Raw genomic sequence first — 21491 nt, 5'->3', positions numbered from 1 at the left:
GAACACTTCCTGCATTCTAAACAACATAAACAGAATGCAATAGAGTAAGTGGAGTTGTAGCTTTGCCAGGTTGACACCTCATATTTTGGTAAGCCTGATATGCCATCCTGCTCTCATTAAATTTATTTGGCAATGGTCGACAAGAAGCATCAATTTCAGATAAACGATTTAGATGTGAACAGAGGACATCAAAATTAGAAATGTAGTGGACAGCGATGAAGGTTACCTCAGAATACAACAGGATCTTGATCAGATGGGCCAATGGGCTGAAGAGTGGCGGATGGAGTTTAATTTAGATAAATGTGAGGTGCTGCATTTTGGAAAGGCAAATCAGAGCAGGACTTATGCACTTAATGGTAAGGTCCTGGGGAGCGTTGCTGAACAAAGTGACTTTGGAGGGCAGGTTCATAGCTCCTTGAAAGTGGAGTCACAGGTAGATAGGATACTGAAGGCGGCAGCATGTGGTATGTTTTCCTTTATTGGACAGAGCATAGAGTATAGGAGTTGGGAGATCATGTTGTGGCTGTACAGGACATTGGTTAGGCCAGTTTTGGAATATTGAGTGCAATTCTGGTCTCCCTCCTACTGGAAGGATGTTGCGAAAATTGAAAGAGTTTAGAAAAGATTTACAAGGATGTTGCCAGGATTGGAGGGTTTGAGCTACAGTGAGAGGTTGAATAGGCTGGGTTGTTTTCCCTGGAGTGGCGGAGGCTAAGGGGTCACCTTACAAAGGTTTATAAAATCATGAGGGGCATGGATAGGGTAATAGACAAGGTCATTTCCTTGGGGTGGGCGAGTCCAGAATTAGAGGGCATAGATTTTAAAGGGATCTAAGGAGCAACCTTTTCACACAGAGGGTGGTGCGTGTATGGACTGAGCTGCCAGAGGAAGAGGTGGCAGCTGGTACAGTTGCAATATTTAAAAGGCATCTGGATGGGTATATGAATAGGAAGGGTTCAGAGGGATATGGGCCAAGTGCTGGCAAACGGGACTAGATTAGGTGAGGATGTCTGGTCGGCATGGACGAGTTGGACTGAAGGGTCTGTTTCCGTGCTGTACATCTCTATGACTCTATGACATCCATGACATCCATTATGGACCATACGAGGCTCAATTAAATTATTTGTTCTGGATAAACGCAGCACTCGGTGTTCAGATTTCAACTCGGAAATATATTATTTCTGGTTAAATTCTAATTTCTGAGTTGTTTTAAAACAAAGACATTAACATCAAAATAAAGTTTCAAAGGTTTTGTGAACTAGAGTGGAATGCAAGACTAACTGACTGACAATGAAATAAGTGACAAATCATACCTGGCTTGCAAGTTTCCGCGATGGTCAGGGCACAGGCACGGCCAAATACCACTAAGTCGAGGAGGGAATTTGCTCCAAGTCGGTTAGCTCCATGAACTGAAGCACATGCAGCTTCACCACAGGCATAGAGGCCAGGAACCACAGCATCTTTACCATTTGTGTGGTTAATCACCTGCAAGAGGCAAAATGCACATTGAAGTATTGTTTATCACATTTTAACATCCTGAATTTTGACACTATTTCCTTTACAGTGGGCAATTTAAAAAGAAACTTATGCGGAATGAACATTCTAATATTAGTACTTACAGCAAGCTATGCAACTTTTCAGTATCCTACCATATATCATTACATTTAAATATATACTGGTAAATAACAATAATGCATGCAGTTTTGGTTTTATATTAAAACAAAGTTTCATTTTACACATCTTCAGCTGTGGCCAAAGGGTTCTTGGAGGACGAGGCACATTCCATGCTTTGAGACTTTACAGTCAAGTCTAATCTGATTCACGCTGAAGCCTTTAGGAACAAGACAAAGGCAAAGGCACTCACAATGTCATCAACTATAAGCAAGGCTTCTTTGGCATCAACACAATACAGGAGTCCAGTTGGTTTGCTTACTGCCTTCACATTAGGGCTCCACTTTAGGGGCCTAACCCCGCACAAAAAAAACACATCTGCCTCTCATGTCTGTGTATTTTGTGGTTAATAATAACACCACAATGAATGAAGAGTGAAGAATTTTTAAAATAATCTGTCAGACACAATTACAGATGTTTAAAAAAAATTAAAGTGGGAAATGCACCTTCTCACATTCTTGACTTTTTAAAAATACTATATTGCCAAAAATGTGCAACTTTGCATGAGCCCAAAGCACAAAGTATGTTTTTTAAAGCATAGTTATGAGAGTACAAATAACTATAATGATATACAAGTATGGTACAAGAAAAGTGGAATGAATTCATAATCTGCTTATTCAGAGGCAACAATGTGACCACCTGTACAGAATTCATTGAAATACAATCCAAAATATTGCTGTTACCTGGCCTTTGTAGTTGGTGGGGACACCTCCCATATTGTAATGAACTGTAGGAAGGACTGGAATTGGCTCTTTGGTAACATCCACGCCAGCAAAAATCATAGCAGTTTCTGAAATACCAGGCAGCCGCATTGCAAGCTGCTCAGGGGGCAGGTGGTGCAGTTGTAAGTACACATGATCCTTATCAGGGCCGCAACCTCTGTCAAGACAGTGATGACAAATGCCAAAGGTCACAGAAAATATTTCAGAGAAGGTACAGTTTAGACACTTATGGCACCCATGCTTCTAATATTCAATAAAAACCATGACAGGCTTAGCCTAAATGTGGTATAAAGAGCTGAATTCCAGAAGAGAGGGAGTATAACTGGCCTTGATATCAGGCAGCACTTGAAGTATGACATGAAGGACCCAATCGGATAAAGCAGAAGCATTTTCATTCGTTGGGAGTAAGGCCATTGGGAGCTCTGAACTTGCTCCATCAGAATTTTGTTAATGCTTTCTCTCCACACCCTTTGACCCCTTTATCCTCAAGAACTATATCAAACTTATTCTTGAAAACATTCAATGTTTTAGCCTCAACCAATTTCCTGTGGCAGAGAATTCAAATTTCACAAGCTCACCAATCTTTGGCTGAAGAAACTGCTCACCCCAGTCCTAAATGGCATACCCTGTATCCTTAAACAGTGACCTGGTATTCTGGAACATCCTGCCTGCATTTACACAACCCCCACTCCCCAACTCCATGATGCACCTCCCACCAACCCCATCTCCCCGCTCCTGTTTTTCCAAACTCCAATGATCGTAGATTAATCAATCCAGGCTCTCTTCATACATCAGTCCTCCTATTCCAGAAATCAATCTGGAAAACATGCGTTGCACTTCCTCCATAGCTTGAACATCCCTCCTCAGATAAGGAATCCCAAACTACACACAATACTACAGGGATGGTTTCACCCCAAGATATTGTACAATTCGAGCAAGACATCCCTGCTTCTGTCCTCAAATGATTTTATTTTGAAGGCCAATATATCATTTGCCTTGTTCCACCTGCATGTGAACTTTCAGCAATTGGTATGCAGGGGCATTCAGATTTTATTTTATCTATCCCTTTTCTAATTTCTTTGTCATCCCCTCCTATTATTTCCTTTGGTTATCTTTCTACAATGGAATGCTTCATCAATACAAGTGGTTGTTATAACATTCAATGAGTTTGCAAGTCTTTGTTGGTTCAGCACCATATAAATTGCTAATGCGGATCAGGAATAAGATTCTGAAATGTTCTAGCCATCAGTCTGTGCTCCCATTTTCTGTCATTTTCCTGCTGATTTTAAGGAATAAAAATGTAATCCAGGAGTGAACTTTGCTCTTGCTCTTTTTTGGACTGTGGTTACAAATCAAGTCTCTTACAGTTAGTTACTCTTACAACCGTAAGCAACAGGAGATTGATGCATCCACTATAAATGTAATTTCTTTCTAAGCATAACATTTGAGTGAATAGTAAATGAGTAATGAGAGATATGAGAGAGAGGGAGAGGTTAAGTGCACATTCTTACTTTCACAAAAGAAAACAAATCTAGAGGGGTTCAAGCTTACCGCCCTTCACGAATTTCAATGGTCATAGATCGTGATACTACATCTCTCGAAGCAAGATCTTTTGCAACTGGAGCATATCGCTCCATGAATCTCTCTCCCTCACGGTTGATGAGAATTCCACCTTCACCACGACATCCTTCAGTGATGAGGCAACCAGCACCATAAATTCCTAGAGTGTGCAACGAACATAGCTTTCACTATTTGAATTCAAGGTACAAATAAAACAGCGAAACATCTGGTGTAATAAATCACGTAAGCAGTCAACACAAATTCAACAGAACAGCAGTCACAATTACTGTACATTGCCACAAAGCACTGTAAGCACAACTCTATTTATAAGAATCAGCCTTGGCTTGGGGATAAGACTGTCACTTTCAAGTTTGAAGATTATACATTCAAGCTATTGAAGACTCCTTTGTATTCCGGATTACTCTACTGTAATCTTGTGCATTATCACCACGGTTTAAACATAAGAAATATGCCAGCTGATTTACATACAGCATGCTCCTGTAAACAAACTAATGACAAGATATTTTTTTTGGTATTGATTAAAGGGTAAATGAAGACCAAGACACTAAAAAGAACTAACTTTTTGTTTGAACAATGCTATCATATATTTTTCCAACCGCCTAATAGGGTAGCTGGTATTTTAGTTTTTGTTTTTTTTTAAAACAAGAAAATTAAACCTTCACAAGATTACAGTAGAGTACTTTAGGACAAGCTGCATTTAAAGCCATGCACCAAATATGATTTGTCCACAGGACCACACAGCAATAAGTATCCATTAACGGCTATATCTTCACAATCCAATGCCTAAATATGGGTGTTTACTCCACAAGTCTTGCATTTTCTTCAAGATCTCAAACACTTAACATCTTTAAATCCCATCAGTGAGAATACACTAATGATTTTACTTCTTATTAGAAATGAAAGGCATAAGATCATCTTTCCTCTTTGGGAAAGATTTACCCTTTAGTCCACATATACACTTCCCTGATCATATGATTCAGATTCTGATATCAGAAGTTAATCTTGATCCTGACAATTTATACGTGTTTTGTCATTTCCCAGTGACCATTAGGATTTTGGCTTTCTTCCAAAAAAATTTTCCAAATTTTTAACCTCCACATTTAGATGAAACACCTGTTATACTCCATGTTATACTTCAGAAAGGCAGATTGTGAAGAGCCAATACCAATCTGCATGCAAACCTTTGTTTTGTTTTAAAGAATTACACATTACAAACATGTTTTACTATATTGAAAGGTATTAAAGTTTTGTTATCAAAATTTACCTTTCATGGTATACAAACACAAAGTCAAGAACTCTTACAGCTTCAAAACAAACAGAATCTTATTTAAGCACCTATTCAATAGATGAAGTGCCCTGGCAATCAATAATCTGAGAAAACAATGTTACTTGTATACCTCTCGCAGCTACCATAAAACCTTCTAGGATCTTGATTAAAAAAGTGAAAAATATAAAATTAGAAGTATATACTGGGCACTAGGAGCAATCTCACACCTGTGGGGTGAAATTGGACAAATTCCAAGTCCTGATTGGGTAACCCAGCTCGAGTGACCATGGCACTTCCATCTCCAGTACTTGTATGAGCTGACGTACAACTGAAGTAAGTTCTTCCATATCCACTGCGAAATAGAACAAACATTGATCCAACAGTTTAATGACAAGCAAAAGCATTTACTTACTTACAATTGCTCAGGACATCTTGCAATCAAATTGTGCTTTCTTTGGACTATTAGCCATGATCTAGTTAACTGGTAGGACAGTGGCAAAGGGCTAAATGGCTGCCTTCTGTTTCAATATCCTTACATCAGTCTGGGACAGTCCATCACCCAAGTCCTCTCTCCCTCCTTGACTCTGCTTTCCTGATAATGACCTGATGAATTGAAATGCTTCACTAATAATATGCTGAGTGCAAGCAAACTGAAGAACAAACAACTCCTCCATTGTGTTTCTGACATTTATCCAGGATGACTACTGGAGTCTAGACTTATGTTCCAGATCGACTGAGAAAGCCTAAGAACTTTGAGAGGATGCGCTTCATTCAATCTAGCGTACTACTGTTCACAGTGTGGTCTCCAGTACATTGGGAGTCAATAAACAGACTAGGTGACCATTTTGCAGCACATGTTCTATTCGTAAAAATGAACTTACAGTTCGCTGCCACTTCATGTTGCTACACCAACATTTCTGTCTCGGACCTGCCATAGTGTTCCAGCGAGCCTCAGTGCTAGCTCAAAGAAGAGCATCTCATTCCCACTTGAGGACCCTGCAGCTTTTAGGACTCAATATAGAGTTGAATAACTTTAGAGCCTGATTCCATCCAATCGTTTGCCTTATTGTAAAAAAAAAACACACACCCCTACGCCCCGATCCTGTCATGACATGGTTTGCTTTCAGCACAGTCTACACATTCTATTATTTTATTAAACCGTACAAAATATAGTTGACAATAAACAGAAAGCAGCAGTTCACAAAAAAACAGGGGAAAGCCAAACCCCAAACTCCACCATTCAACCAGGGAGATGAGGACGAACCTCAAATCCCATTTCCATTTATCACAAAGATAACAGTAACAAACACAGACAAGACAATGCAATCAAATCAGAAAGAGTGCATAGAACACAGACCCAATATAGCTATAAAAGACACCTGACAAACATTCTCTATTACTCTCAGCTCTCATTATCGCTTCAGCTTCTCTTCTCTTCTCTCCTGGCTTACTATCAATAAACCCCTTGGCTGCCTACTCTTTTTATGTATCTCTCTAGGCTCCATCTTCACCTATCCCCTTATTCCCCAACATACTGTCTTCAGCAGAAATACATAACACATTTTCCAAGCTACTATCAGTTCTGATGAAGAATCACTGAACTCAAAATGTTAACCCTGCTTTCACCCCATAGATGCTGTCAGACCTGCTTTTAGCTCACACAACCAATTCCTGGCTGTGACCGCACCAAACAAGAAGCAGTATCAATTAACATGAGTGGTGTCCTAGACCTTTTATTTCTAAATCACCTTGAGGACTCAAAAGAGAAAAGTTTTCAGGATTCTCCCCATGGCCCCCACTATCTATCCACTACCTAACTGGTTTGAATTTTGAACACACATCTCAGAGGAGATTTTGACACATAGGAATAGGGTCCTCTTAATATGATGCACAAGACTTCATGACTTTATGACACAGGATAGATGGACCAGCCGGTCTTTTTCTGTCCAGCACTGGTGTGCTTGTACATTCGTGCCTCTGTATATATTTGTTTTGTGTGTCATCTGAATTTAGCACTTAATTTCAAATTTAGAACATTTTAATAAAAGTAAAAGACTGAAAGACTGAAAAAAAAACCAAGTGCTAGAGAAACTCAGCAGGTCTCACAGCATCTGAGGAGACAGAAACAAGAGTTAACATTTTGAGTCTGAGATCAACTCTTGCTTTTGATTCAACGTAATGTATCAAGTGTTATTCTGGATGTAAGATCTAATGTAACAGTGGCAAATGCACTGCTGTAGGATGTTGATGAACTAGACAGTTGATGAACAAGATTCACAACCCACTGAGGGAGAGGAGGAGGAGGAGGAAGAATTTCTTCTGTCAGAAGGTTTTGAACTTGTGGAATTCTTTACTGCAAAGGCCTGTAGAGGTTGAATCATTAAGTATATTTAAAGCTGAGACTGACAGATTTTTAACCAGTAAGGAAACCAAGAGTTGAGTAAAAGATAGGAAAGAGGAACTGAGGATTATCAGATCAGCCATGAACTCACTGAATGGTGTAGGAGACTCAATGGACTGAATGGTCTACTTGTGCTCCTTTGTCCTATAAAGTCTCAGAGTTGTATAACTTCAGTCCAACTCGGCTATGCTAACCAGATATCCTAAATCAATCTAATGCCACTTTCCAGCATTTGGCCCATATCCCTCCAAATCCTTCCTGTACATGTTCCCATCCAGATGCCTTTTAAAATGTTATAATTTTACCAGCTCCCACCACTACCTCTGGCAACCCACCTTCCGTGTGAAAACATTTTCCCTAAAGTCCCTTTTCTTGAGTTTGAAAAATAAATTCTTCTTTTATACTTCTTTCGTCACAACTTAATATTAAAATTTGCCTTAAAAAAAAACAATTTAAAAAAAAAATATTCACAAGACGTTGCTGGTTAGGTCATCACTTATTATCTCTCTTGAAATGCTCAGAGGGCAGTTCAGAAACAACCACATCAATGTGGATCTAGAATGTCAAGTAGGCTAGACCAGGTAATGATGATAAATTTTCTTCCCTATAAGGACATTAGTGAACCAGATAGGTTTTTATAACAATCAACAGTGGTTACTAGCTGCCACTAGACCAGCTTTTTATTAAATTAAAATTTCACCATCTGTCATGGCATAATTTGAACCCACATTCCGGATTTGCAAGTCTAGTGACTTACCATGACAATAAAACCTCCCCACTAACCTATGTTTAGAGTTCATTTGAAGAAAGAATTGCAATATTTTCGGATAATTTCAATACAAGAACTGCAGTGATAAGTTGGAGTGGTCGAATTTAAATTTTAGGTTGTACTGTTCCACCTTAAAAATCTTCACAGCTTTATTGATTTGTTTTCTGAATGATTTTCATCCGGGACTTAAATCATCTTGAATCCATTAGGCAACACAATTTTTATGTAGTGCTGGTGCTTCTCAAACCACTGGTTCTGCACAGGGAGTTACAAGGTAACTGCGATACTACTGGGGCTTTAAATAGGAAGAATTTTGTTCAGCTTGCAATGTATGTCAACCAATTCTTATATTTGGCTGACAGCGTTTTTGCAAATCGTTTACCATTTGGAAAAAAATACTTTTATGTAGCACCTTGCTATGTTCATAGCATGTTCCAAATAAACAGCCAACAAGATACTTATGATTCGTTGGTGTGCACATTTGGTTTTGACATTTCTCAATGATAGTGACAAAGTTCCAAAAATAGGAAACAAATAATTTATTAATCTATTTCATCTTTTGGACTGAGGGAGGTCTTCCTGGCTCAGACACTTGACATACTATGTCCAATTCATCAATTAGTAATTTGAGATTTTTAACGTGCACTTGAACAGGCTTTGGTTCAATATCTCATCTAAAAGACCAGGATTGTCCCCACAGTTTAGGCGTGCTTGCGAATTGTGCCAAGTTTAAATCAGCACCAACAGGACAGAAAGTCAGTTAGTCTACAATACACATTCTTACCCAGTGGCAAGCACAGTATTATTAGCTCTAAATCGGTGAATAGAACCGTCTTCCATACACAATGCGATGACACCTCGACATTCTCCATTCTCCATCAGAAGATCCAAGGCAAAGTATTCAACAAAATAGCTGGTATCATACCGCAATGACTGCAGAAACACATTACAACAACTCCAATTATACAAGACCAAAAAGGGCAACACATTTTCTCAGAAGTTTGCAAATTAGTTAAATTGTACATGGCTCTAATTACTGTGGGGAAAATATACTTGGAGAGTTATCATGTTGTTAGCTCAAGGATATGAACATTTCCACTGAAAAGTGGTGTCTGGTTAGCAAACTGGTTGCAGATTTACCATGTGATGTGAAATAGTGTTTCAAGTAGCTTCACAATTTGATCTTTTTAAATTTCTGATTCTGTTTTATATATAGATCACAACAATTCTTAAGAAATCAAATTCAACATACTGGATGTCAATTTTTATATGCAATAAGAAAATATTTAACCTCACATTGGAGTGGGCAATAAACAAGGAAATAACAACTAATTCTTGCAAAAATAGTACGGTTATTATCATGGAGGATTTTAATCTGCATGTAGATTGGTCAAACCAGCTCAGTCAGGGTAGCCTTGAGGAGGAGTTTGTTGAGTGTATCCGTCATAGTTTTCTTGAATAGCATGGAATGGAACTGATGAAGGAGCAAGCTATCCTAGGTCTGGTCCTATGTGATGAGACAGGAATAATTAATGACCTCATAATCAGGGATCCTCTTGAAAGGAGTGATCGCAGTATGGTTGAATTTAAAATACATTTGCATGGTGTGAAGATAAAATCCAATACCAAGGTCCTGTGCTTGAATTGGGAGGGCGGGGGGGGGGTGGCTATGATAGAATGAGACAGGACATTGCTGAACAGACTGGAAACAGAGACTTTATAGTGCGACAGTTGACGAGCATTGGAGGACTTTCAAAGAAATTGTTCAAAAGTGCTCAGCAAAAGTATAATCTGGTGAGAAGGAAGAACTGTAAGCGGAGGGGTAATCTGCCATGGGTGTTTAAGGAATTAAGGCAGCCTATCAAAGTGAAAGAGAAGGCATACCAAGTGGACAAAACCAGCAAGAATCTAGAAGACTGGGAAAAGTTTAAAGGTCAACAGAAAGCCACAAAAAGATCTATAAAGAAAAGGAAGAGGAAGTATGCGAAGAAACTAGCACAGAATATAAAGACAGATAGCAAAAGTTCCTATAAATATATAAAACAAAGAAGTGGCTAAAGTAAGTATTGGTCCTTTAGAGGATGAGAACGAGTTAGCTATGGGATATGATAAAATGGCTGAGGCATTGAACAGGTACTTTGCAATGATCTTCACAGTGGAGGATACTAATAACAACATGCCAGTAAGTGACGAAGAGAAGAAGGTAGGTGAGGACCTAGAAACAATCATTATGGAAAAGTTAGTGTTGGGTAAGCTAATGGAGCTAAGGATAGATAACACTCCTGGCCCTGATGGAATGCATCCCAGGGTACTAAAGGATGGTGGGAGAAATAGCAGGTGGACTGGCAGTAATTTTCCAAAATTCGCTGAACTCTGGGGCAGTCCCAATAGATTGGAAAATAGCAAATGTGACGCCACAAGGGAAGTATACAAAAGATGGGGAACTATAGGCCAGTGAACTTAACCTCTGTAGTGGGGAAGATGCTGGAGTCTATTATCAAGGAAGAAATAGCAGGGCATCTCAAAAGAAATTGTCCCATTGTACAGACACAGCATAGGTTCATGAAGGGCAGGTCATGCTTCACAAATCTTTTGGAATTCTATGAAGACATTTTAAGCAAGGTGGACAACGGGGACTCAGTGGATGTGCTATACTTAGATTTCCAAAAGACCTTTGACAAGGTGCTGCACATAAAACTGCTGCATAAGATAAGGATGCATGGTGTTAGGGGTAAAATATTAGAGTGGATAGAGGATTGGTTGACTGACAGGCAGCAAACAGGGAGGATAAATGAGTGCTACTCTGGCTGGCAATCAATGACTAGTGGTGTGCCTAGGGGTCTGTGTTGGGACTATAATTATTTCTAATTTATATTGATGATTTGAAGTTGGAGAACCACGTGTACAGTGTCAAATGTGCTGATGACACCAAGATGAGTGGCAGAGCGAAGTGTGCAGAGGACTGTGAAACTTTGCAGAGGAACATAAATACATTGAGTGAGTGGGCAAAGGTCTGACAGATGGAATACAACGGTAGTAAATGTGAAGTTGTACATTATGATAGGAATAACAGCAAAATAAATTATTACCTGAATGGTAAAAAGTTGCAGCATGCTGATTTGTAGAGAGACTTGGGTGTTGTGCATGAATTGCAGAAGGTTGGTCTGCACGTACAACAAGTAATTAGGAAGACATATGGAATTTTGTGCTTCACTGTAAAAGGGATTGAGTTTTAAAGAAGAGAGGTAATGTTACAGCTATACAAGGCGCTGCTGAGGCCACACCTGGAGTACTGTGTGCAGATTTGGTCTCCTTACTTAAGAAAGGATGTACTGGCATTGGAGGGGCTACAGAAAAGGTTCACTGGGTTGATTTTGGAGTTGAGGGGTTGACTTATGAGGAGAGGCTGAGTAGATTGCGATTATATTCATTGGAATTCAGAAGAATGAGGGGGGGAATCTTATAGAAATATATAAAATTAAGAAGGGAATTGATAAAATAGAAATAGAGAGGATATTTCCGCTGGTAGATGAAATTAGGACAAAGGGCATTACCTTAAGATTAGAGGAAGCAGGTTTAGAACTGAACTGATAAGGAACTTCTTTACCCAGAGGGCTGTTAATCTATGGAATTTCTTGCCCAGGGAAGTAGTTGACACTACTTCAGTAAGCTAAGGTAGATACTTTTTTAAAAAAAAAAGGAATTGAGGGATATGGTCAAAATGCGGTTAAGTGGAGCTGAGTCCATGAAAAGCTCAGCAATGACCTTATTGAGTGGTGGAGCAGGCTTGAAGGCCTACTCCTGCTCCTAATTCTTATGTTACGTTCTTATGTTTTTTTTTAATTTATTGGCTGCACCAGTGAAGCGTGCATGCAGAATTAACAAATTAAACAAAACAGCTAACCTCTATTAGGACAACGACAATAGACTTTTCAAACATTCAGCCAGATTCAACTGACTTAAACTTCTGTGTCCTGAAGACAAATCTCCCATCCAGAATTTTAGGAGAATCGAACCCAATTATAACAAGATATTTCTCAGGGACAGGGTATCAGGATATTAAGATGGGGTCTGGTGGGGAGGAGAGTCAGGACATGAAAATTGACATTCTGTTGACAATTGTGGTTGGGTATAGGAGAAGAGGAATGGTTGGGTGCATATGAAGCCCAAAATTTTCTTCAGACTAGCATCAGCAGCAATGAGGTAAGTGGGAACAGCATTGAGGGAAGAGCATCTTGCAGAGAGCTGACTGAAACTGAGACACCAGAGACACTGAGTAAATGAATGATGAATATGGGGACAAGGGTTAGGCATTCTCAATCGAGGATCATTACAAGCTCCAATATATGCAGAAGCTGTACGGGAGTCGTGTACAGAGCAGCTTTCCAAGCAATAATGTGGAATTCTCCTGTTCCTCCATGTTCTATACAGAATATGAATAAATAATTTTACAACTAATTCTTCATTGTTGAGGCTGTCAAAGATCTGGAAAAAAAAACTAATCATGAGCTTATTATGCATATTCTTTCTAGTTTTTCAAAATTCACAGCAACAGATTTGGATAATTGCCTGCATATTTAAATTATCCAAAGTTGATATCTGGTGGTCACTAGATCTACCTAAAAGTAGAACAAAGTGGTTGCAGACCTGCTACATGAACAGGATAGAGACAGAAACTCACACCCAGAAAATGGCACACAGTGCACCATTTTCCCCCCCAAAAGAATAAACTCAATAACTACCTTCTATGCTACATTAATGTCACTGGATGTCATCCAGTTGCTAGTGCCAGGATGTCAGAGCAGTACCATCCTGTAAATTGGGTTTGCTCGCTGGACTACAGTATGCAATAGGTCTTGCCAGACCTATCATATCGATGTTTGACAGCAATTTGCGCAAGGAAGACTAGAAAAACAATGCAAGTCATTTAGGCAATCAGTGAAATTAACAGGACTTTTCCAGCAACTTTCTTTGGAATATAGGGGTGGAATACAGAGGAAGCTTGATTACCCAAAGGACACAGGCAGGAGTATTTCGTTTGGTTGATCGAATGCTGGAAAACATTGTTTAGCCAAGCATCGGGACCTTGCGATCTTGCCAGATTATCTGAATTTCAGATAATCGAATGCCAAATAATTGAAGTTCCTCTGTATAGAGTAATGGAGGGATAAGTGTTAATCAGGATTAAATTTTAATCCCAATACATGCAAAAATTATTTGATATTCCTAACAATTGTTTTAAATCACTGATGGAGGGATGATGATTGCAAGTCATGAGACAAACATTCAAAGGAGCAGGTGACTTGGCCCTTCAAGCCTGCTCTGCCATTCAATAAGATAATAGCTGATCTGATTACTTAACATTCCCGCATACCTCCATTAACCTTTCATTCCACAAATTCCTCAAGCAACCTCCCTCTGCCGTAAAAATATATTCAAAGCTTTCAAAGAGCAGTGAGAGCAGAGTTGCACGACTCTTGAAGAAAGAATCTCATGTCTTACAGAAGCAACCATTTATTTTTAAGGTGACTCCTGGTTCTAGGTCTCCTACAACATTAGACTGGGAGCTTTCACATCTTCATGCTGTCTTAGCAGCAACACAGAACCATCTCAGAAAATAAAGTGCAAAAAAGCTACTTTAACTCTGGTTTTGCCCAGATAGATTAACTCTTTGTGAAGCTTCCATTATCATTCAACAGCTTGACACCTGTTTGAACATAGGGTCTCTTCCAGGCTCAGTGGAACCAATTCCCACATACTGACCCCATTAACAGCCAACTTCTACCATCTGTCTAAACAGAATTCTGTTTCTAGGATCACTGTCTTTTCGAACCTTTTAAAATCAAGGCTCAGTCAGCAATTAGCCTTCAGGCCTGGCCTCATTCAAACAAAGTTTGCTTTGTCTGTTCTTTTCCTTTTCTACAAGCGGTCTTAAAGTCTAACAGTCATTTGCAGCTCATCATTTAAAAGTGATAATAGAATAAAAATAATTTTTTTTAAAAATCAGCCAGGGTTCTAATAATACGACTGCAATGCTTTGAGTGTTCCTGACTGAACTACTATTTCAGGTAGTGACCTCCTGACTTACAACACCCTCAATATGAAAAATATTTCTGAAACCCCTCACAGCCTTCTAACTGAAATGGTAAATTTCCTCTGCATTCTTCCTATGTGGTCACCAGAGCTGCACATGGTACTTCACTTGTGGCCTAACGTGTACAGATATCACCTTTCTCAGAAAGAATCTTACTGGCTCAGGGCTCTAAGTCACTGCTTACTCTAAACTCCAGCGGATAAAATCCTAGCCTGTCCAACCTTTCCTCATAAGGGATCTCACTCATCCCAGATTTAATTCTAGTAAACCTCTCTAAACTGCTTATAGTGCATGTAGATCCTTCCTTAAATATGACAACCAATACTGTACACGTACTCCTGATGAGGTCTCACTAATGCTCTGTACAAACGAAGCATGAACACTGCATTTGTATTCAAGCCCTTTCACAATAAACAATAACATTCTGATTGTTTCCCTATTTACTTGCTGCACCTGCTACTAACCTTTTGCCATTCAGCACTAGAACATCCAGATCTCTCTGCATCTCGGAACTCTGCAATTTCCCAGTTAGATAATATGCTTCTTCCTTATTCTTCCAACCAAAAATGAATTGCATATTTTCCTACATTATATTCTATTTGCCAGATCTGTACTTATCTATATCTTTTCATACATTCCTTGTGTCCTCTACACAACTCACCTTTTTTCCTATTTTTCTGTTGTCAGCAAATGTAGCAATCATAACTAATCCCCTATCCAAGCCATTCATACAAATGATATCAAGTTGAGATTCCAGCACTGATCCCTGCGGCATACCACTTGTTACATCTTGCCAACTAGAAATGCAGCCATTTATGTATATTGTCTGTTTCCTGTTAGCTAGCCTACCTCTATCTATGTCAATGTTACCCCCTATATTGTGTACTTTTATTTTCCACAATAACCTTTGATGTGGCATTTTATTTTATGCCTTCTGGAAATCTAAGTACAGTATAATACATCAGTTCTAATTTATTCACAACAGATGATACATAGAAACATAGAACTGGGGAAGAACTGAACACTTCTTGCTCTGTGTAACTCGTTCTCAGCTTCAAATTGTTTAGTTACTCGAGAACCAATCTTTTAGTTGGCAACAGGTAAATAAAGATTTCATCATCAATAACTGTTCATTTGTCCACAGACCAATCAACTTATTTCCAGTAAAAGCTGCATCAGTACATCCTCTCAGTTCCAATCACCTGCAATCCTGGAAAAACTAGTTGAACAAGCAGTAATTGCACAGTGTCTGGCATGGGTGACAGGTTACATCTTTTCAAAACTGCAGCCACTGTTTCAAAACATTGGTTTTTAAAACAGCTCTTTCATTTCAGTCCCCAGTTTTTAAAAACACAATAAAAAGACACTTTTTTCCCCCAAAGTGCATATGTACACACTGCATTTCTGGAATGCTGTACCCATTCTATTATTTGAAAAGGATCCATTCTGATACACACTTCTCAACATCAGCACCTGGGGTCATGCTGCAATTAATGTCAGGCTAGACACTAACATCAACATCCTGTAAATGAACACTTTTTAAAAACAAAATTGGATTTTAAGCATTTTCTTTAGGACAGATTGCTCCTCCTTCCATTATCACACTAGCTTTTCACTAACATCGAATTCCCTCACAACAGAAAACATTAGAAAATAAGTAAACATTAGAACTTTTGACTTGAAATCAGTTCTGTACTTCATTGTTTTCGCTGAAGGGCTCCTGCAGTCTGCTGTGTGGGCTTACCTTAAATTTCTGCACATCTTCTTAGCAACTGTTTGATTCCATGCACCAACTATTACATTGAGTAAAACATGCAGTTCTGAGGTGAGAAACTGAGGCTGATTCCCAATGCTAGCATTGTGTTTCTTAGCGGAAAGGAGGACTGACTTATACATTTTGTTGCTAAGAAAATTGAGACATCTCAGACGAGATCAATAAAAATGCAGTGATTGGTGGTCAATATCAGCAGCGACCACTGATATTTTTCAGCCCTATCATTCCGTGCTAAAATTTTAGCTTCCAACTATAGCTCGAATGCACAAGATACTATTCAAAATCTGCAGCTTTACACATTGTTACTAACAATATCATGTATTTAGACAGCATTCTTCACTTGCAGGAAGACGCAATTAAGATTTTGATTTCTAAATCATAAGCACTTAGTTTCCACAACACTTGATACCCCCAGTGTCTCTAATCTGTCATGACTGCCAGCACCAGACAAGGAGAAATTTCTTTGAATTAAGTATTGAGAAGATTAAAGATAATGGCTTCAGTCCCTGTCACAAACTCTCTTCCCTTTTTGCAGTTCATTCCAATACTAGTTTCTTAAGGACCCAAGATTTCAATTGCAGCATCACTGGTGGTTGTGTTGTCAGCTGGCAAGGTGTTAACCTGCTATAATCCTCCCACCACTCCCCAACTAAACATCTTGTTATGCCTCACTGGGGATGTGCATCAAAAATCAAGCCACAATATTCCCAAAGGTGTCACAAAGTTAGAAGATTTTAAAAATTGCACAAAATTCCCTAATTTGTCTGTCTTTTAGACACAAATTGACAGAAAGCACAGAACAGGTTTCCGTAATAAACAAAAATTGCTACTTTTTACAAATAACTAGATGCTAACTACAGAAAACCAATTTTGAACCATCAACGAAACCCTACTAGTTAAAACCCTAGCCCCCTGATAAATCCCATTAGTTGGACAGGAATAAATATACAAGTGTGATGGATGGAGGAAAGACTTGACAGCGTTTATGGAGATGGTATCTTATGTTTGTCAGGACTTGCTGCTCTGTGATCCCTCGGGATTCTTCTCCCGCCCTTGCACCTTATGGCCTCTCCCGCCCTTGCACCTTATGGCCTCTCCCGCCCTTGCACCTTATGGCTTCTCTCTATTTCATTCATTACCAGATAGTTGAAGAACTGGGGGCTATCAATCACAATCGTCGTCAGACAGGAGGCCTTTGTCATTGATCCAAGGACTGGTGATCAGTTGATAATCAGTTATTTGTTGCCAGTCAAAGCTCCATTTGTACTTACCTCTTGGCCCCAACTTGTCTGTAAACTGAAATTCTACTACTGATTGAATAAACTGCAGAGTAAAGTACTTAACTTGTTTTTTAAAAAGTACAGGAATCCTTGGTTTCTAAAGTATTCATTTTCCCATTTCAGCCCACAATCAAAAATGCAGAAAACTAAAAAAAATTCCTTACACACACACTGTTCCTTTACTATGCACCTTAAACCTTGTTCAATTATCTAATTGCAAAAGGTGTCAAATTTTGTAAATACTCTTGTACAATAACTTGGAATATATTATTACATTAAAGATGATAAAGAAATACAAATTATTTAAGAGAAGGAAAAATAAACACATATTCATGTTTAGGAAATTTAACCTTACTCTTCTGATGAAAGATTGATGTCCAAAAATACTAAATTTATCCCTTTGTTCTACAGATATTTAAAGAATCAATCAGTCGACATGTCTTACCCTGCCATACAGAGTGTGCAGTAAAGAGTGCCCTGTCCGGTCTGCAACACAACAGCAGCGGTGAGCCTGCCCCCCTTTTCCAAATTGCAGGCTTTGCCCACCAAATGCACGTTGATAAATCTTGCCTGCCTCGGTTCTACTGAAAGGCATTCCATAATTTTCCAGCTAGTATAAAGACAAGAGCAAACAGAGAACACAAAAATTGTTAACAGCTCATTCTTCCAGGAAAGGATTTAGATTCCACAGACCCAAATCTTCAAAAGCTGACAAATGCAAATTGCTTTGCATCGGTCTCATCACTTCAACATCTCCCATAATGTTCTCTGCTACTGACATGTTTCTGCTATAAAGGCAGAAATTCTTAATGGAGGAGATGCCAAAAGGAATCAGTTTGGGTGGAAATAAGGAGAAGCAAGGGAAAGAAGTCATGAGTGGGAGTGGTCTATAGGCCCCAGAAGAGTTCCCTCAGTAAAGGACGAGCTTAATTTAGAATATACATATATGGATGCATGTAAGAAGGACACTGCAATTGTCACGGTTGGTTTTAATCTGCATTTGACTGCAAAAATTAGATGGGCAAGGGTAACATGGATGACAAATTTGTAGAGTGCAAATTTAGATCTCATAGTGTGTAAAGAGGTGGAATTAATATGTAATTTTGGATTTAAGGATCCTCTTGTGTGCAGCAATTATTGTAATATGATACATGAGCTGATGGCACAAATAGATATATGGATAAATAAATGAGTGAGTGAGCAGTGGCAGACTTTTTGAGTAGATATTTCGTAATGTTAAGCAAAGGTTCATTTTGGTCAAAAAGGATTTGGTGAGAGGTGGTAAAGGAGGGTATCCAATCAAAAATTAAGATACACAGAGCAGCAACACCTAGTGGCAAAGTGGAGGACTTGATTGTTTTTATCCCCCAGACAAAGCACTGCAGGTGACTAAAAATCTATAAAAAAGGGAGAAAATAAGTTATGATTATGATTATGAAAGTAAATTAGCAAGAAGGTGGTAAGGTCCTAGGAACTGTTGGAGTGCAGCTTCATAGCTCCTTGAAAGTGGAGTTGCAGGTAGATAAGGTACTGAAAGGCAGCATTTGGTACGCTTCCCTATATTGGTCAGAGTATTGAGTACAGGAGTTGGGAGGTCATGTTGCGGCTGTACAGGACATTGGTTAGGCCACTGTTGGAATACTGCGTGCAGTTCTGGTCTCCTTCCAATCAGAAAGATGTTGTGAAACTTGAAAGAGTTCAGAACAGATTTGGATAATTTGAGCTACAGGGAGAGGCTGAACAGGCTGGGACTGTTTTCCCTGGAGTGTCGGAGGCTGAGGGGCTGTTTTCCCTGGAGCGTCAGAGGCTGAGGGGTGACCTTACACAGGTTTATAAAATCATGAGGGGCATGGAAAGGATAAATAGACAAAGTATTTTCCCTGGGGTTGGATAGTGTAGGTGGGTGAGAGGTGTAGGTTTATGGTGAGAGAGAGACCTAAGGGACGTTTTTCACACAGTGGGTGGTATATGTATGGAATGAGCTGCCAGAGGAAGTGGTGGAGACTGGTACAAATGCAACATTTAAGAGGCATTTGGATGGGTATATGAATAGGAAGGGTTTGGAGGGATATGGGTTGGCAGGTGGAACTAGATTGGGTTGGGATATCTGGTCAGCATGAACGGGTTGGACCAAAGGGTCTGTTTCCATGCTGTACATCTCTATGACTAAGTAAAAGCTCTTGCTATTTTATTTCTCCTCCAAATGTATTTTTTTAAAAAAGCAGCTAAACAGAGTATGGTATTCTTAGACAATGTAATTGGGAACTGAACATGGAAGATAACAACCAACAATTTGCAACAATCTTCACAGCGAAGGACATCGTAAACACTCCAAGGATCTCAGATAAGCAAGGTGCAAATGGGAGGAAAGGTCTGATAAAAGTCTCTATCATGAAGAATAAAGTACTTGAAAAATTTATGGTACCAGAGGCAGATAAGTCACCAGGAACTGATGGCCAGCTTCCAAAGGTTTTAAAGGAAGTGGTGAGAGAGATGATTGAAGCGTTGGTCAAAATATTCCAAAATTCACTCAATTCTAATGGGTTCAAGCCAATCAGAAAACCATTCATATGATACCCCTGTTCAAACTGAAGGTCAGTTACCCGACATCTGTCATTGGTCCATTACAAAAGGAAGAAAGTGTGGGGCATTTTGTACAGCTTAACATAATCAAAGAGTCAACTTGGTTTTGAAAGGGAAATTATGTTTGACAAGTTTGCAAGAGTTCTTTGATCATAACAAGCAGAGATAATAAAGGGAAACCAATATATGCAATGTATTTGCATTTCCAGGAAGCACTTGATAGGGTCCCATGTGAAAGCTTATTGCACAAGAGCTCACAGTACTGGGGACAAAGTATTTACGTGGACTGAAGACTGGTTAACACACAGTACTGTTAATGTTTTGGGGGTCTAGATTAGAGTGGTGCTGGAAAAGCACAGCAGTTCAGGCAGCATCAGAGGAGCAGTAAAATCGACGTTTCGGGCAAAAGCCCTTCATCAGGAATACAGGCAGATTGCCTGAAAGGTGAAGAGATAAATGAGAGGAGGGTGGGGGTAGGGAGAAAATAGCATAGAGTACAATAGGTGAATGGGGTTGGGGATGGAGGTGATAGGTCATGGAGGAGGGTGGGGGAAGGTAGCAAAGAGTACAATGGGTGAATTTGTTAGGAATACCAACTGTACAACATGTTTAAGATATTCACACCAAGAGTAGTTCTTCCTACTTTCAGGACTTTAAACAAATGTTTGTGTAAAGCTCTGCAGATATTTGTTTGCACACATCAAGTTTGGTTTTGCCAGGACAGAAAGAAATGTAAAATGTAAAACAGTCTCAGAAATTGCAATTGCCCATAAGTGCAAGGATTATTATAAACATAGAACATAGAACAGTACAGCACAGAACAGGCCCTTCAGCCCACGATGTTGTGCCGACCATTGATCCTCATGTGTGCACCCTCAAATTTCTGTGACTATATGCATGTCCAGCAGTCTCTTAAATGTCCCCAATGACCTTGCTTCCACAACTGCTGCTGGCAACGCATTTCATGCTCTCACAACTCTCTGTGTGAAAAACCTGCCTCTGACATCCCCTCTATACTTTCCTCCAACCAGCTTAAAACTATGATCCCTTCTGTTAGCCATTTCTATCCTGGGAAATAGTCTCTGGCTATCGACTCTATCTATGCCTCTCTTATCTTACATACCTCAATTAGGTCCCCTCTCCTCTTCCTTTTCTCCAATGAAAAAAGTCCGAGCTCAGTCAACCTCTCTTCATAAGATAAGCCCTCCGGTCCAGGCAGCATCCTGGTAAACCTCCTCTGAACCCTCTCCAAAGCATCCACATCTTTCCTATAATAGGGCGACCAGAACTGGACACAATATTCCAAGTGTGTTCTAACCAAAGTTTTATAGAGCTGCAACAAGATCTCA

General features: G+C 39.4%; 1 protein-coding gene across 2 annotated transcripts in view; it reads right to left on the bottom strand.

The window, feature by feature from the left end:
• The window catches only part of sdha (succinate dehydrogenase complex, subunit A, flavoprotein (Fp)), a 46930-nt gene that overhangs the window by 13288 nt on the left and 12151 nt on the right, over nucleotides 1-21491 (bottom strand). For both annotated transcript variants that reach the window (XM_043688951.1, XM_043688950.1), the window contains exons 5-10: nucleotides 18005-18169; nucleotides 9196-9344; nucleotides 5469-5593; nucleotides 3945-4113; nucleotides 2355-2550; nucleotides 1314-1485 (exon numbers count right to left, since the gene is read on the bottom strand). In XM_043688951.1, coding sequence (XP_043544886.1) covers nucleotides 1314-1485; nucleotides 2355-2550; nucleotides 3945-4113; nucleotides 5469-5593; nucleotides 9196-9344; nucleotides 18005-18169 — 976 coding nt within the window. The remainder of the gene's footprint in view (nucleotides 1-1313; nucleotides 1486-2354; nucleotides 2551-3944; nucleotides 4114-5468; nucleotides 5594-9195; nucleotides 9345-18004; nucleotides 18170-21491) is intronic.

The sequence above is a fragment of the Chiloscyllium plagiosum genome, chromosome 4, assembly GCF_004010195.1.
Source record: "Chiloscyllium plagiosum isolate BGI_BamShark_2017 chromosome 4, ASM401019v2, whole genome shotgun sequence".
Lineage (NCBI taxonomy): Eukaryota > Metazoa > Chordata > Chondrichthyes > Orectolobiformes > Hemiscylliidae > Chiloscyllium > Chiloscyllium plagiosum.
This window is presented reverse-complemented; position numbering and strand designations above follow the sequence as displayed.